Source organism: Lagopus leucura, unplaced genomic scaffold (genome assembly GCF_019238085.1).
Source record: "Lagopus leucura isolate 7727_CA_CO unplaced genomic scaffold, USGS_WTPT01 Super-Scaffold_100001, whole genome shotgun sequence".
Taxonomy (NCBI): domain Eukaryota; kingdom Metazoa; phylum Chordata; class Aves; order Galliformes; family Phasianidae; genus Lagopus; species Lagopus leucura.
Window position 1 is genome coordinate 54,414,694 of NW_024962262.1, and position 18,600 is coordinate 54,433,293.

The following is an 18,600-nucleotide window of genomic DNA, read 5'->3' on the forward strand; positions in this document are numbered from 1 at the left end:
TCTAGCCCTGCCCCATGGATGCATTTCACATCCCTTTAGTTAGCAGTACATCCTGGATGTACACTGCAGCTCATCTGGCTCTTTCCCCCAGCTGGACTTGGGCCCCTGTACTTAGGCTTCATCTTCATCCCAGTCTTCTTTTTCCTCAGACTGGAGCCCCAGCCCGGCTGTGGCTCAGTGCTATGCCTTGTCATCTACACTGCTCATCCTGGGCAGGCAGTCTCATGGGCTGTTCCCCGTGAAGAGAGCACTGCCTGTACTGGGGAAATTTTTGGTTCCCTGGCCCTATGAGGTAGTTGTCCTTGTTGCAGCCAGAAGCAGGAGACTGTAGGCTGGAAATCTGTAGCAACATTCATTTTTCCCTGATGCGTAAGAAATATTCCTTGATCTCACTAGTAAAAGCAAAGGTTAAAATTTCAACAATAAAAGCAAATAATCACCTAACCCACGTAAAACAATAACACATGTAAAACCTATCAAAGCAAAGAAAAAAAAATTACTTAATGGGACACTAACACAAGACAACATGTTGTTTTATGTATTACCAACAGGCACTTGAGTAACCTTACAGTGTGTGTTTTATATTAAAACTTGTACAGATATAACAAATGAACCTTGACTATGTACATTCCTCTGCCATCCTATGAGCACATACAACAGATGTAAACCTTTTTCTTTCTTTCCTTTTTTTTTTTTTTTTTTTCCCCTTTAAATAAAGCAATGAACAGAAAAATGCATTTTGGAACAAATACGTGGAGACTCTGTTACTGTACCTAGTCACCACTGTCCTTCACAGTAAACAAAACATACATCCTACTTAATAGAATCCATTTCTGTACTTAAACTGCAGAAAAATAAGTGTTGGTTACTGGTTAACCCAAAGTAATTAAGTTAAAGAGGTGACTGAATGTGAGAAATAGTTATAAAACTGATCTGCCTTACAGTTGGCTCTGATTACATAACTGCAGTTTGTAAATATAAATCAAAGTTAAATTATCATAGATAACACTTCAGCCTAATTTTAAACATCTGCATTTACCACCAATAAAAGCATATCACCAACAATTTAATCAAAGTATCAGCACCAGTCTTACATTTTCTTTTGCATTTAAATTGATGCCACAATCACGTAATGCAGTAGCTCTGATCACAGTGATATTGTGGGTTCCTCTTGTGGATAAACAGAACTGTACTGAACTTAACATTGCATTGATATTTTCCAAACAGTTCCTCAAAGTCATCTTTAATTATTGTATGTATTACAGAAAGTTCTCATAAGAGTTTACATTGAAATATGTAAAGTCACAACTTTATATGCGTCAAATGGAAAACACAAAGAAAAAAAGAAAGAAAAAGTTAAGATCTGAGTAATTACAAAGACTGAGTAAAATCAGCAACCACCACCTACATTGTGCGACACAGCATTATTCATCATATCACTATCGTCAGTAGGTTCCTAGAAGACAGTGATCAAAACCCAAAGATCATTACCAACGAAACAGCAAGAGACAGTAATTTCGAAAACTAATGATTTTGTTTTGATGTGTTGTTTTCATTAAATTTGTACCTCCAGTATGCAACACCATTTCTCCTTTTACAGTAGTGCCTTCTCAAATAGATAGAAATACGACTAAATAAACGCAAGCTGTAAAAACAAACCAGCCACAAGAATCCTTGTGTCTCACTTGTGAGTTATGACTGCCTTCTTGTGGTTTCACAGACTTCACTGTTACCACTTCTAAGACTGATCTCAACTGGAGTTTAATTCTATATATCAAAAGTGTATATCAATTTACAAAGGAAGCCAGGATGACATAAACTTTACTAAGCAGAAGGAGGAATTAAAGACACTGACACTAAGTTGAAGACTTTAGAAGTAAATGCAGAATCTCACAGTAAGACATACACTTTGGGCCAAATTTGCATACGTTTCTTGAGGTTATGTAATCCAGTTGAGATGAACAATAGCTAATCTAAAGCATCAATAGGTAACATAAATACATCTCACTGACTAACTGTTCTAGCTCTACTTCAAAATCCCCACCCTTCCAACATATTTCTTAATGTGACCTTTCTAACATGTCATAAAGTAGATTTTGCCACACAAATGAAATGATAACAAAAGTGTATGCTGGTGGGAAATAAACACTTAACAAGAACAAAATAGACTCTAAAAATGCTTTTACAAAAGACGATGTAGACATATATGACCTATTTAAATACATGTTAGAAATAGAAAAAAATTGAGAAAATGTGAACTATTTACAAAAAAAAAAAAAAAAAAAAAACAGTAATATCCCAGGTTTCAGAAATGTGTATACATGCTAACTTATTTGACTTCATAACTGAAAACGTCAGTCCTTATCACTGTTCTGTTTAACTACCAGATTATTATGTAGCAGGGCGATTCCCAATGTGATGTGGCATACTTTCACAGGTTTCATTCACCTGCATTTCTTACCAGCTGATCATTCCAGGGTCAGCTACAAATACACAAGGGTATCTCCACACCAGAAATTAGATAGAGTGAGCCACAGCATATCTGTTGAGCAAAGCAATTGGTGTTGACAGATCTAAAGCCTGCACTAGATGTACACCAAGATTCCATATCTTTCAGATTAGTCTGGTCCCATGGACTCAATTCCCATTAACTGTTACAGCACATTAAATTCCCAAAGATCACATCTTCCAGGAACGTTCATCCAGAAGAAACCTATTGCATGAACTCTGAAGTTGGTCCATGGTGTTGAAAAAGATAATCATGTAACTAATTCCAAACACACACTTTGATCCACATCAAAAAAACATGTGTAGACACATCTGTGAAACTTCTAACAGTTCCCACAAATACAGCAGAGAAATATTTCAGTTGTTCCATCTAGACTAGATTTTTTTCTCATAAGCCATTTGATTTCATAGCCATTCAGAGCATCCACCACTCCTTTCTGGATTTGCAATGGGGTAAGGATTCTGGTGTCTTACATACTGAAGAAAATAAGAACAAACAAAAGAGTAAAAAACACGTATTGTTAGATCATCTAAAAGATCTAAAATCTAAATGTTACATCTAATCATCTAAAATGTTTAATATAAATAGTTTAACTGTATAAAAACATGGGATACTCCATGCAGTTTGTACTGTCATGAAGTAATTTCTGATTGTAAAACTGCAAAATGCATTGTACTACATACTGACCATGGGATATTTTTCTGCATTTTCTCATGTTCTGTTCTGACATGTATGTGAGAAACATCATTAATGCTTGTATCTTTGAGAAAAATGCATCAACACAGCTGCCCTTACCAAACTTGACAGTTCTTTGGTACTCAATTTGCTATTACTCAAATAGCAGTCAGTATCAAACTTTATACTCACACTGTTGTACTTAACCTACCAATCATTTCCAATACAATCATATGAAATTAACATGATACATTTCAGAACTCACTTTATTTGCCTTCTCTTATTAAAAGTTTCCAGTATACTAAATATTTCAAATGTGAATTGGTAGCTATATCGACTAGAACCTGGCAAATATACCTATTTCTTTTCAGAAGAAAAATACGTTTCGTGCATCATCTTTCCCAACAGAAAGAATTTGTGACAAATATTCCTTAGGCTATTCTAATTATCTTGATACACTTTTTTAACTGTGAAATGTAATAGGCTCAAACATAATTACCAAAATATATACTTTGTTTCAATGCCCCAAGTTCATTCAATACTGTAAACGTGTGCAGAAAAGTGTGTAATCTCAATATTAAGAAAACAGTGCAAGTAATGATCATAAAGATTAAATACGCAGTCTATAATTTTGAACACATTGGTGTTCCCAAAGATTCACATACACTTATAAATAATTTTTTCTGCAAAAAATCCTATTTCCAAAGACTGTTACTGCATAGCATTGCTCTCAAAAATAACAAATGTCAAAATGAGCACAGTTGTTGTAGATCTAACAGTTGTATAAAACAGTCTTGGTTGTTTTTTTTTTCCCCTGTTGTCTATAAAAGATCAGGCTCAGTAAGTGAGACGCACTTCACCAAACCTGGGACTTCCTACTGACATTTGGACAAGTTTTCTGCAGTCATCCAGGAAAGAATGGCTCAAATGAAAATATCTCTTGGACTCGCACACAGTACAGCCTATCTTCAATCTGAGTGAAAAGCAAGATAATAATGTTAACATATGCTCAGAAAACACTAATTCAAAGAAACATATGTCAGCCACACAAAAAACTGCTTTCATCACAACAGTTAAAGCAGCACTTCAGGAAGAAGTCCTATTTCCTAGACATGTTTTAATTGCTGCAGTTCTTCAGTATGTCTGCCTTGATTGTAGGCATTACAGGAAGACAGGCAAAATGTAATGGGTATATTTTAATTAGCCCACAACTTTATTATCTCATACATACAGCATAACACAGCTACTAATCATACTCATCTCTCTACAGCTTCTATTGGTTTGGCCCTCAGCCAGTCCCTTCCCAGTTCAGCTCAGTTGTGCAGGAAGCAATCCACACTACCACATTATTAAGCCAATAACAAAGAGGATGCCAGTTGCAGCCACGTATCACACCAGATGATGAATGTCCCTCCCCTTAGTTTATCATTTAACAAAAGGGAAGCTATGACCCCTTTCTCCTATCTTTAGTTGAGTGCTGCTGTCTCTCACCAGCTCTCAGTCCTTCAAATCTTGTTCATATTTGTGTGCAGACCACATTTTTACTCGCACACTCTTTTAAGGAACTGCAAAGGCTCACACAACAACAAAGGTTGCAATGGCATTGTGTTGACAATGGATGAAGAACAGGCATCATGTGAAGTTAGACACAGTAGGGTGGGATATATGAGTCTTTCCACTTGATCCTAGCTGAGAGCCTTCTACCCTGCACAGACGTAATATGCTTCTGACAGAAGAGAGGCATTTAATTCACACGGCAACGGATACAATTCATTTCTTCCACTTAGGAGCTTCCAGATTGTTAAGAGTATGCCGTTTGATACGTACACAGTTGCTACAGTCCAGTCTTCTATACCATCCTGCAGCCAATTTTAAGTTGTGGGAAGAAGGACAGATGAAAAGGAGAGGAAATGAACATAAAATGTTATTGCTTGAGAAAGATACAAGATACTAAAACTATTTGTAATGCCTGAGCTACAGAGATATTAACTGGATCTCTCTACAGTGCCAATTTCAGTGGAAGTTCTAAGTTGCCACGCCATATTGTGATAAATCTTTCCATAAATAGAAAGTCCTTTCAAATGCCTGTTTTCAAAAATACAGTCTGATAACTAGCTAATGAAGACATACCATGAAGAAAAAATAAATCTTCAAGACAGGACTGAAGTATTTGTCATTGACACACGTCTGGTTGCCAGAGATATAGCTGCTATGCACAGCAATCGTTTCCTGACGAGTATATCATGTTTCAGACATATCTGGCATTAGGTGAAAGAGTTCAAAATTTAGACAGCTTAATTTGTGTTGAAGTTATTGAAAAGCTTGTAACACGAGAGGTATCAAAACTCAGCCTAAGTTCCAATCCAAGCCACAATATTTTACAGAGTCCAGTCAATGAAAACAATTAGACATAGAATTTTTGAAAAAAATCCACTGGTAGGATCAGAGCTGAAGTTTAAGATTCTGTTTTGTGTCTTCAATCTAAACAAAGAACTATAAAGGAAAATAAAATAACAATTTCCACATATTACAAGCTGAATTTTCTACAGCTGCGATTGATACCAGTTATCAACATCTTGGCTTATCAGTAGACTTTTCCTATTAAAACTTTGTTTCTCTTTCTTAATATTAAATAATCTATTCTCACAAGAATGACATATTTTAGTTGTTCCATCCCTGGAACAGATACTGGTTTCAGGACCTCTATCCCTATTGCATTGTTACCTTCTCACCTGTGTCTTCTCACCTGTGTAAAGCAATTAGGAAAGACAGTGAAGTGAAATGGGTTGTGGTACTACAAATATGTTGATAATATTCAGGTTTGTTTTTCATTGGACTGAGGAGCTCTGCTTGATTTGCTTTCTCAGTGGGAAGGTCATGGATGAGAACAAATTGACTGAGGCTCGATCTATACCAGATGGATCTACAAGGTATGAGTAGGCATCTTAAGGGCATGAAAATTTGACATCTGTTTCTATTATTAAGAGGACAAGTCATGCCTGTTGATGAAGCTTACAGGGATGTCTTGAAATCCCTAAGGGCACCTGGATATACAGAGTAACAATCAGTAACTGGGCAGTATCATATTTAACAAAAAAAAAATACTGTCTTTAGTGATATTCTTAACCCTGATTACATCAAAGTGTCTCTCTACCTTTTTATACAATCTGAAAGAATCACTTCTAAAAATATCTCTGCTGGAAGTCAGGGATTTCTGCATGTGGTAAATATGTGGCTGAATTGCCAAAATTGAATTTTTACTTTATCCCAATAGCATAGTAGCATTTACTACCACAATTAATTGTAAAGGAAGATTAATTAAGATAGTATTTAACAAATTCATGTTAATATAAACAGTATATTGGAAATTCTGTGTATGTATATACACACACACACACAAATTATGAACAGATAGTTCCCATACGTTGTGTAGTGGCCTAAGAGTATTTCCACTCAAATCTCTAGAGACATTACCATCAACTGTAGAGATATCACAGAAAAATTCTGTATTAAACTACTGATCATATAAATGAAAGTGCTGATGTTCTTTCAAAAAGCTAAAAAATCTCCAGCAAATGAAATTACAGGAACTTATAATACATTAATGTGTAAAGCTCTTTAGTCTTTAAAATCGAGTCACGCTTTCTACCCAAAAACAAATATTTCAGAAAACTCCAGATGTTCATTTCTTTCTACAACTTGGAAAACAGTTGAAGTTCAGTTCAATTTTCAAGTCGAGTCCACATTTCTGCTCTTTTGTTTAAAAAAAAATAAGGTTCACAGAGGCTTGAAATAATTATTAGTTTCTGTTAAACATAACTGTGCTGAAATTATGGCTTTGGTTCTATCTAGTTCTCAAATGTATGTTTGTGTTTCTCTATGCTTAAGCAAAATTTTTCACAAGATGAGCTAATAAGCTGCATGTGCAATATCAAATGCACTTCTACTCCAGTTGGTCAGTGAGGATCCACTGGATGAAAAATTCATAAAATTTAACAAAAGCTTATAATCTTTCATACTGTTCATTCAAATTTATAACTCAAAATCCAACAACAAGCAGCCAGTTGCAAAAATCCACATCCTAGTTCTCTCTTTATTCTGATAAACATTCTATAGCTGATAGTAACTACTATATGCAGAGTCATACATCTCAATAATTGGATGATTTTTGCTTCTTTCTGACAGTTTTTTAATGCCAAACATTCTTTCCACCTATTGCAGATCCAGAATGACCAAAGGGGAAAGAAGCCTCAGGCTCAATACATCCATTTCCCTTCCTAAAATTGCTAGATATTAATCAAATGTCAACACATAAACTCTTTATGACTAAGAAAAATGGGGACAGATAATGATGTGATTCATTTTTATCTAGCTGTAGTTCCACAGTAACATGATTTCATTGTATTCATAGGAGTTACAACCTTCACCTAATTGGAAAAAAAAAAAAGAAAAAGAAAAAAAAACACAACACCTTATTGCATTAGTTTCTATATAAGAACACCAATTATAAAAGAAAAAAAAAAAATAGTCATTGTATAAGTACTCAATTGCTATCTCTCCTCAGTTTCATCTATTTGTTTCCTTACAACTTTGTCCATCCTTGTTCTGAATTCCAACAAAATCCAAAACCCTACAGCAAATGAGGTTAAGAAACAAATTTACAGTGCCCAAGATCAAAAAAGCCTAGAGGCCTGATTGGAATGTTTTTGTTACACATATTAACAGTTTAAAAACATCACCAATTCACCACAGATTATGTATAGTCCTATACCTATGCTTTAAAACATGAGATGAAAAATCACATTCATGGGTATGAAGTGCATGTTCTTTTTTTTTTTTTTTTTTTTTTTTTTTTTAATATAAGTCAATGCAAAGATATCTCCCCCAAAGAGTAATCCATAAAGAAGAAAAACAAGGCTATTCTTATAAATTATGAGAAGGAAAATCAAACTATGTTTGCACTGTATCAAATGAGCACATTATTCTTTTATAATCTTCACTATCAACTTTAGTCTCTGGTTCTGTGAAAAGAAGACATCTACTTTAAAGCAATCATTATTTGCCTCGTATTATCTTGTTATACCCATAGCAGCTAGACTGGAACTTTCACAGGCAGCAAAAGCATGATCTCTTTTGGCTAAATGTGCAGTTTGACACGTGACAGTAGGGAAATAGCAGTAGTTTGTCAAAACTTCTGACTAGGAACAGAAGAACTTTGCAGTAGACATAGCCTAATATTATGCCTAAGGAGGCAAACAAGCTTTGTCTAATGTATGGAAATATACCATGCATACAGCTCTTCACTCATCACATGACCAAACTTCCTGTGTATGTGCAACAGAGTAAATCCAGCACTTCTGAAAAGGCATGGAGTGCACCCATAAAAGGATACAAATTTTCCCTGAAAAATTGGGATCATTATTTAATACAAAACACATGTAAGCAAATCACATATTGATTAACTCAAGGGAACAGGCTGCCACTAACAGAACCTATGTCTGGTTGAAAGCTCTCTGCAGTAACACGATAATGTTCAGAAAGCAAAAGTAACCTCTTCCTCTGCATCTCTTTTCCTCACAATTCATCAGAGTGATTGGTCATGGTTAAAGAATCTAGCAAAGACAAAAGGAAAAGCAAGATGCCATCATCCAGACACAGCTCAACTGCCTTCACCCTGCCAAGGTAATTTTAGTAAAGAACTGGACAAAACCAAGGTGAATAGAAGTTAGCCAAATGTCAGCACGTTTGTCTGACAGGGTGTACACTTGAGCATCCCTACTCTAGAACAAACTATTTGCTTGCATGGGACAGGTAAATGACAGCACTATGAATTAACTAGATCTTCATGGTGAATTCTCTTGGAGGTGTTGCCTGTAAGCACTCTTCCTGAAGAAGAAATTTTCAAACCACATTTTTTACTAAATTACAAATAAAAATAATTAGCCTTATCAAATCAGGTAAAACCAAAGCAGGTCAGAATTAGCTGACATTAAAAGTATTCACAAACAATTCTTACTATGCCCACTGTATCCATGACAGAGCAGTTCCCTATTTTGAGTCCCAGTTTCAATTAATTTACTCTTCAATCTCAATAAATCAGTAAAGTCCACAATACCCTCTACTCAGACACAGTTTCTTTTCCCAGCTTTGTCTTCCCCAGTGAATGCTTACTGGAGGTCATGTTTGTCCAGCTTTCTCCCTTTAGAGACTGTCTCTTCATTTGCTTCTCCTTCAACTTCTGGGCCATGACTTCCTCTAGTAATCTCAGCTGCTGCCAGGGGATTTACTCCTTTTGCAGACTGAGTCGAGACACTTGTTTTAAAAGATGATAATGCAAAATGCAAACCAAGGGAAAACAAATAAATAAATGCTGAACATTCAGCGTCCATAAGGGTATAAGATGTAGATGTTTTCCTGTATTATGTTTTTGATTAATAAGTATGTTTAAATCATTTACACATCAAATCTCTTTGACAATCTAGAGGAACACTGATGAGAATATAGTTAAGAGAAATCAATGGAAATTTTTAATATAAACTTTAGGCAGAGAATGTTCCCCAAATCTAGAAATATCTGGTATTCTTTCTGGTGGATGAAAATGAACATAGTCTATTTTCAAGCTTTAAGGGTCCTCTTACCTTTCAACACCTCTAGTTTTCCACCTTCATACCCTGTGATCTCTTGGACATTAAAGGATCAAAAAAAAAAAAAAGAAAAAAAAAAAAAGAAAGAAAGGGGATACAACTACATTTGGGCTAGCAAGTTCACAGCATTCTTCTTTGCTGACAAAGGCTGCATAGGTCCAGTGTTTATACATGAACCTGATCCAGCCGAAATCAACAGTAGGCTTTTCATAGACTTCAAAGGTTTTTGAGATTTAAGGCCTTATAAGGCTTAGCTATGAGAAAGATGAGAAAATGAAGATGCTTGGTGTAAACTCCTAATCAAAAAAGCTTTTGGTTCAAGGTTTATATTTGCTAGGCACTGATTACTTAAAATCTTTTTGAATGCATCTTTTCTATTATATCATAGTCTCGATCATTAACAGTACTTCTAATTTTTAAACAGATGCAAAAACAGTCATATTTTGTTTCTCTGTTTACAGAAGGTAGAGATGTTCTCAAATGCAGACAATCACAGAAAGCAAAAAGTTACACAGAACAGCTAATGGAGATGCAGACCAGCTTATGAATAACAATCTCTATCTGTAGATACACACAAATTCAGAACTCAGTCTTAAGAAATTTGACCTTTGCAAAATGACAAACGTTCAGCATCTGGGAAATCAGTCCGGTTTTCAAGCCGCCTGAGGAACTGTATTGTGTTTTTTGTAGGTTTGTTTTTTATTTTTTGTTTTTTTTTCCCCATTACAGGACACTTAAACCCAGTAACAGAGACAATTCGTATGCAGACAATAGTTCAATAACCCTATGAACAGTACTTAGTTTATAACCTATCTTTTCATACTTTTTTTTTCACTGCTTTCAGTATTAAGTGCATATATGTTGGAATGGGAAAAGGATTTGTATTTGAAGAAATCCCAGTATTTCTCTTTCAGAAGTTTTCTAATACTTTTCAAAAGTAACACCTCTTTTCCCTCAACATAAACCACTGACATTAAAAATATGCCTTGCCAATATTTTCTACACACAGAACATCTACCTCAAAATGCAACGCTCAAAATTATATTAACAAATTAGAGAAATCAAAACCGCTGGATAGCAATGACCAGGCTCTATAAGCCTTGAGCTCACAGTGACTGTGAAAGCCTTCACTAATGCCAAAGAGATTGGTCATGAGAAAAAGTCACACCCCTGACCTGGATGTGACTGCAAAGACGAATTGGGAATCAATTTCACAATATAGATTCTCAACACCTAGAACAGCATAGGATTTTTTCTCTAGCTGTAGTCATCATTATTCAAAATGAACATTTAGTCTTCAAAAACTTTACATAAGATCGTGTTAGAAGATCTGTGCATCTCTTGTTCACGATGGCAGATCTCCATAATACGAGCACACCAAATGTCAGAATAATTATCCACACCACATGCCATCTGAACAATAAAAAGCAGAAGAATAATCTAGAGTTCTACAGTTTTTTATGAAATCATAAAGTAACAGCAAACGCTCAGATCTGTCTGTGGAACAAAATTAACAGCTGTGTTCTTATAAAGAGACATATGAAAGTCAGAATTATTTAACAGAAGGACTATTTTTGGAAAGAAGATGAATACTGAAATGGCAATACAAGCAGATGGCACACATTTCCTAAGTGGTAACATTTCCTAAGTGGTAGAAAAGATTATGAACACGCCCTGGAAGACCTACATCTCAGTGCCTGGGCAGCCTGTGAATTGAAACTTAAGTGTTCCATGATTAAAATACAAGTGGTGCCTACTAAGTAGCATTGCAGGTATTTCCAAAAGACACTATGAAGTATGACAGCTGCTCCAAAAGTAATATCTCCTATTTTATTACGTTGGCCCACATCAGAGGCAGATGTTGGTGCTACTGCAGCAGAGGCTTAACCTTCCTGCCAGTACTTCATTACAGAATCACAGTTTTGCAGGGGTTGGAAAGGTCCTCAATACATCACTGAGTTCAACCCCCTTGCTAAAGCAGGTTCCCTATAATAGGTCACACAAATGAAGTTCAACAAGGCCAAATGCAAGGTCCTGCACCTGGGTCAGGGCAATCTCGAACAGAGATACAGATTGGGTGGAGAATGGCTTGAAAGCAGCTCTGAGGAAGATTTGGGGGTGTCAGCTGATGAAATATTAAACATGAGCTGGCAATGTGCACTTGCAGCCCAGAAGGCCAATCATATCCTGGGATGCATCAAGAAAAGTGTGACCACCAAGTCGAGGGAAGTGATTCTGCCCCTCTACGCTGCTCTAATGAGACTTCACCTGGAGTACTGCATCCAGTTCTGGAGCCCCCAACAAAAGGACGTGGATTTGCTGGAGCAGGTCCAGAGGAGGGCCACAAAGATGATCATAAGGCTGGAGCACCTCCCCTGTGAGGACAGGCTTGAGTGAGCAGAGGGCTCTTCAGCCTGATGATGAAAAGGCTCCAAGGAGACCTCAAAGCAGCTTTCCAGAGCCTGAAGGAGGCCTACAGGAAAGCTGGGGAGGAATGTTTCGTAAGGACAGAAGGAAAAATGGCTTTGAACTGGAAGAGGGTAGATTTAGACTAGATATTAAGAAGAAATTCTTTACTGTGAGGCTGGAACAGGTTGTCCAGCAAGGCCATGAATGCCCCCTCCCTGGAAGTATTCAAAGCCAGGCTGGATGGGATTTTGAGCAACCTGGTCTAGAGGGAGGTGTCCCTGCCTATAGCAGGGAGGTTGGAACTAGGTGATCTTAAAGGTCCTTTCCAACCCATATGATTATATGAACAAAAAACTGAACGTGATAGTTTACTGGATTGCATCATTACTAATGACAAAATGTGGTGTCACCTCTACAAGACAAAACGGCTCAATTGGCAAAATGGGAATTCCCTTTGAAGAAAAGGCTCCAGATCCAGACGATTCAGCCCTCAGCAGTTAAAGATATGTGCACTGTCTTTCGGGATAGGAAAGGGGTGATCCTTCTGGACTACCTGGAACCCAAACAAACCACAACCTCCGACAGCTATGTAACACTGATTAAGCTGAAGGCTCAAAATTCGAGTCAGGTCAGAGAAGAACCTTTTCCTCTGTAACACGATAACCTCAGGCTCCATGCCAGTTTGAAGACCATGGAGTATGTTGCCAATCTTATCTGGATTGTCATACCAGACTCATCATACAGACATGCTTTGGGGCCTTTTGACTTTCAGGATGATGAAAGATGGACTGTGTGGGCAACATTTTCCTCAAAACGATGCTGTTATAAAGCTGTGAAAATGTAGGTCACCTCCACTGGTGTAGATTTTTTACCAGCACGGCATGCAGGCTCTTGTTCACCACAGCTGAAAATGCATAGCTAATGGCAGTGACTATGTTGAAAAAGCAGTGTTTTGTAGCAGAGAATGTGCTCCATTTAATAATGTTATTGTGCTCTTTGTATCTGTTGTAGTTCACTAAGAAATAAATAGGAGCCACTACATTCAGAGTGACCTATGTAATTTAAAGTTTTCTAATTATTCAAGACAGTTATAATAAATGATTTCTTCATGATCTCAGTCTTTTCTGCAGTAGGGCAGAAAGAGACATATGAATGCTAGATTTTTCAGTTTGGCCTACAGCTTCCATCTGGAATTGATTGCAGGTTTTTGCAGGTGCAATCACTTTGGAGTTACAAGCAATTTGAAGGCAGATGTGCTGGCATTTAGACAACTAACTGCTTGACTTGTAGGTAAAATCTGGAACTGTCTATCTAGAGGTAATCACTTGCACATTATTTGCTTGAAGGTATAAAATCTGAGAACTTCTAATTGTTTCTTTAAAAGAATTGTCTGGTTTCCCTCAAAAACTTTAGTTGTTCTGGTAAGTCATACTCTATTCTAAAAAGTTAGAATGGAACTCATCTAGTATTCAAGAAATTTAGTTTACGTATGAACACAGAACCCCTATGTGATCAAGTTCATCCTTACTTGCTGGTACATTTTTAATCTGTGCCCACCTCAGTGAGTTTAAAGCAACACCTCATAATGGTAATTACAATTCTGGATCACACTATATCTTTTTTCTATATCTTACATATCATTTATATGTATAAATATATATATGGATTTCCATCTTAATAATAAATTAATATATTTGCAAGATTCAGTTCACAGCTGAAGACTATCAAAACAAAACAACTATAGAGATATGCAGATATCCAAAAAAGAGCATCTGCTTGGATTTACCACTAGCATTTTGTTTTTAAATGCATAGACAACCACAAATGACCATTTATGATCATACATAAACCAATACAAGAAACTGATAACACTGAGAGTGCATTAAAAAGCACTGTATCTTTAAGATGTAATTACTCCTATTGTCTGTTCCTGTCACCTCTTCAAATCCAGTGCTAGGCTCCCCAGTACTCAAAAGATGTGTAGTGGAGTGTATCCAGCAAAGCTCCATTATGATTAAAGTACTATAGCATCTCTTGTAAGAGTAGAGCTTGGTTTGTTGTGCCTGCAATAGAAAAGATTCTGGGGCTATCATCACCACTTATAACTATCTGATGGAAGGGAATAAAGAGAACAAAGCTGGATAAACTCTCCACAGTGGTGCCCAGTGTCAGGACTAGAGGAAAATGAAACAAAGGAGCTTCTCTCTGAACATGAGGAAGTTTTTGTTTTGTTTTTTTTTTTCTTTTTACTGTGAAGGTGACTGAACACAAGAGGCTGCTCAGAAACATCGTGGAATCTTCATCCTCTTAGGTATAAAAAATGTGACTGGGGATAGCCCTGGCCAACTTGTTCTAGCTGACCCTGCTCAGTGGACTGAACAAAATCCCAAAAGTGCTGCTGGAAACCTACTCAATGACTCTGTGAGCACGTGGTTGTGGCTTCTCCCTGTTCCTGTGTGCAACTCCACACATCACACATCGACAGTCTAATCACTAACTACCAACAGACTCTTGCTGCTGCAGTTCTTCCATCCTCTGTTATGTTCCGCTATGCTCTTGGCTCCTGACCTGGCACACAAGATGTCCACCTACACTGCCTGAGCCTATTTAATAAGCTGTATGTATAAAGCAGAAAGACGTTTGAGAGGTCTGTAAGATATTACAACTAAAATGAAAGATCCACAAGCTCACGGGTCCAAGTAAACACTGTTCATTCTTCACAGTATTTTCATATTGCACATTTAGCCTATGAGCTTGCTCTGACATTTACCCCAAGCTTGTTCACAAATAAAACTTTCAATCAAGCTGTTTTCTGAACCTGGCTGAGAAGACAGGCAGTAGAGGTTAAAATCCGAACTGGGCTTTTACTCAACTTGAAAATGGAATGCTAGAGGCCGTTGCCATGCCTGCTCCCTCAACATGGGACAAGTTCATCAAAATGGGACAAGTTCACCAAAACTAATACCACAGATGGGATAGGCTATGTATATAATAGAGACATAAAATATATGCATGTATTTCATACGTCTATGATCCATGTAGTGGGATATCTCCCATATTGATCCCATACGTCCTTGTTGCGATCTCTGCTTAGAATTCTCCAAATCATCAAAAACTGGAAAATTCTTGGGAACTGCATAGCAAAAAGCAGACATCTGCGCCTGTTTAGCAAGCATTCTGAAGATTATACAGTTTAGATTTAAATGACTCATTCTTCTTCTACCTCACACCAACATGGAAAACAAAATCAATTCTTTGACTTGTGTCTTGGTTAAAATAATATCCTGCTGAGAACGCACCTTTAAAATGGGCTTTTAACTAATTCTCAAACACAACTTAACAAAAAGAAAAGCACCAAGAGTACAGCTCTCTCGACCTTCTCAAACAGAGATAGTGTTCTTCGCAGGGGAAAAAGTGATGAAAAAAACCTTGTTTTTCATGGCAAACAAAACATGGCAAACAGCAATTAGAGAAGCAAATGATTATTTGCTATTGATATCACTCACCCTCATCCCCTGTGAAGTGCTTTTGGCACCATGAACCACATGACTTGAACTCTCTAAAATGTGGTGAAGTCCTCCAGCGAGTATTTATTTGCTATCTCCATGACCTCTCACCATTGAAGTGGTACCTAAGGCAGTGCTGGGAAATGAGTGGGTCACTTCTTTCAAATTTTGTCCTAACTGTGGGATACTACAATTCTTTTCTGATCCTGTTTGGAGGAGCTGGTGTTTGGTTCACTTCAAAGGTTGAATCAGATTACAAGATAAGTGGATATCTCTGCAGTGAAAAGAACTCCAGAAACTGCTGCCAGTTTAGATGAAAACGGAGGGGCATGAGGATGGCTGTGTTAAAAGGAGGAAGAGGAGAGAAAGTAAGAGCAATATCACATCCTCTGGCACTCTTGGAAGTCTATTTGGGAGAGAATCCAGTGCTCCCTGTACTACACAACTCTCCTCTTTTCCCTCATTAAAAAACAATGCAAAGCTTAGCTCTTACAAAACGTGAGCACTTTATCTTCTAAACACTTACAGTTTCGTATCTTGCAGGAGTTCAATCTCTGGTAATTTAGATGAATTACAATGTGCACGTTGGGGTTAAAACTGCAAGATTTTCACTGATTACAAGAAAACAGCCAGTTATTAAGTCCTAACTGAGTAATTTGCAGCTTATTTCACCCTGGCTAATTAAAACGTAATCACTATTGTTTGGCAATGTGCATTCTGTCAGCAGTTTTAAGTCAGAAAAGAAATCACGCCAAGAAAACACGCACATACAAAGAAAAAGCCTTTCACCAGGAATTGGCTTGATCTAAACTGCCTCGTTAGCGCTTCGTTAGCCACTGAAACTGTAAAACAAGTAAGTTACAATCTCCTGACAACGCAATAACCGCTCCCGAGATAATGAACTATTTTAACGAGCCCTTCGCTTCCAACAGATGCCGCGAAGCGGGGCCGGCGCTGACAGCGAGCCCTTCGCCGCTCCGGACCCGGCGGAGCTGCGGCGGAGCCTCAGCCTGGGGAGCGTCCCCGCTCCGCCCAGCTGGGAGCCAGCCACAAGGAGCACGTTAAGCTTTTCTTCCACGCTTTTTCTTTTCTGCTCTCGGCTTACCCTTAAGTATCTCGGCCTTTGTGCCAACACCTTAAAGCTAGTTTACACCCAAAACGTTGGGTCCCGGTTTCTGATTCAAGGAGACGCACGGGGAAGGCGAGGAGTGCGCTGCATGTAGGGCTGCGCTACCCCGAGGTGAGGAGGCTGCGATTCCCAACCGGCTAAAAGAACCCTTCCCAACAGGGAGCTGGCTACTACCGAGCGAGCAGCTCCGGCCGGTCTGAGGGCTTCCGTCATTCCATTGGCTCAAATGTTTGCATCGCTTAGAACAGGTGAGGAGGTAGGAAGGGAAAGGCGTTTGTTGGATGGGGAAGAACAGGCAGGCACTCACCTCCCGTAGTCGCTTGAGAAGCTTACAAGGCACTCCCCCTCCCCACTCCCATTCCGTTAGCCAGAAGCGCTCCCGTTTGTTCCAGGGACACCTGCGAGGAGCCGGAGCGCCCGGCCCGCATCCCGCCGCCCCGAGGGCAGCTGACACGCGCGTGCCGTGCCGGGAGCGCGGGCGGCCCGAAGAGCCGCTGCCTCCTCCCAGCGACGGAGGGGCCGACACCGTGGGGCCGTGCCCACCTGCCCGCCGCCGTCCCATGGAAAGCCATCCCGAAGTTCACCCCGGAGAGCTCCGTCCCCCGCAATCCTTAAGGCCGCGCCGGGCGGGCAGCGGGGGCCGAGCGTCCCCACGCGGCGCCGTGCCCCTACCTGGAAATGCTTGAAGAAGGCGGAGATGCGGGTGATCTGCAGGCTTAGGCACCTGGAGGCGCATCTGGCGGCGGAGAACGCCTCGTCCTGCCTGCGGGCGGCGGCGGCACCCGGGCTGGCGGGGCTGCCGCTGACGGCCGTCACCCAGAGGAGCAGGGCGAGGGACGCGCCGGGCGCCTTCCGCACCATCGCTCCGCGGGAGGAGAGGGCAAAAAGGCGGCCGGGCGCTGCGGGCTGAGCTGCTGTTCGCCGGGCGGGTGCCGGGCTGTACTGGGGGCAGACGGCTCCGCGCCGCAGAAACTAAACAAGAAAGTTCAATCATTCAACTCTCCTCACCCTCTTCTCTCCCTCCCCTCGTCCCACAGCCCTCCCCCGCTCGGCGGCGGGCGGGCCGAGGCTGACAGCGGCCGCGCCATTGGCTGCGCCGAGCGGCAGCGCCGGGGCGGGCGGGCGGTGTGGCCGCGGGCAGGTCGGCCGCTGGGAGAGGCGTTCCTGCTGCGCGCCGCCACCTGTGGGCACCCGACGGGCAGGAGCCGCGCGCCGCGCCCTCACGCGAACGTAGTAACGCGTAGGGGCCGAGGGTGACACCCGCGCGTGCTGCCCGGCCGCTGGGGAGCGATCCGTAGCAGCGCGCCGCTGCTCGGCCAAGCCCCGGCCCTCCTTCTGTTAGATCCAGGGACGGGCAAGGGCGTTGTGAAATGACTTTTTGAAGCGCAGTGCGCTTACAGGGAACGTGGTGAGCGTTTGTCCCGAGGTGGAAGCTGTAAAGGCTTTCCTGAAGGGAATTATTAAAGAATGTAAGTGTACGAGTAATCATTCCGACACCTCTGGGTAACAGCTGCTAAGTTAAAATACCGTCTACGGCTTTAAAATGGCTCCCGCACAGTACGCGGCAACTCAGGTCTCTTCTGCTCCCTCAGCTCCTGCGTGCGGTGGTATGTAGCACAGAGGTTACACGCTGCATTCCTCCCTGCACGTACAATGCACGGACTCCTCCCGCTGCAAGTATGTGCTGCGAGAGAGCAACGGGGTCTGCTAGCACTGCCATCTCTGGTT

General features: G+C 40.0%; 1 protein-coding gene across 1 annotated transcript in view; it reads right to left on the reverse strand.

Moving 5' to 3' along the window:
* ANOS1 (anosmin 1) overlaps positions 1-17,733 on the reverse strand; it is a 131,078-nt gene extending 113,345 nt beyond the window's left edge. The window contains exon 1 of the mRNA XM_042868410.1: positions 17,545-17,733. Coding sequence (XP_042724344.1) covers positions 17,545-17,733 — 189 coding nt within the window. The remainder of the gene's footprint in view (positions 1-17,544) is intronic.
* Between the last annotated feature and the right edge of the window lie 867 nt (positions 17,734-18,600).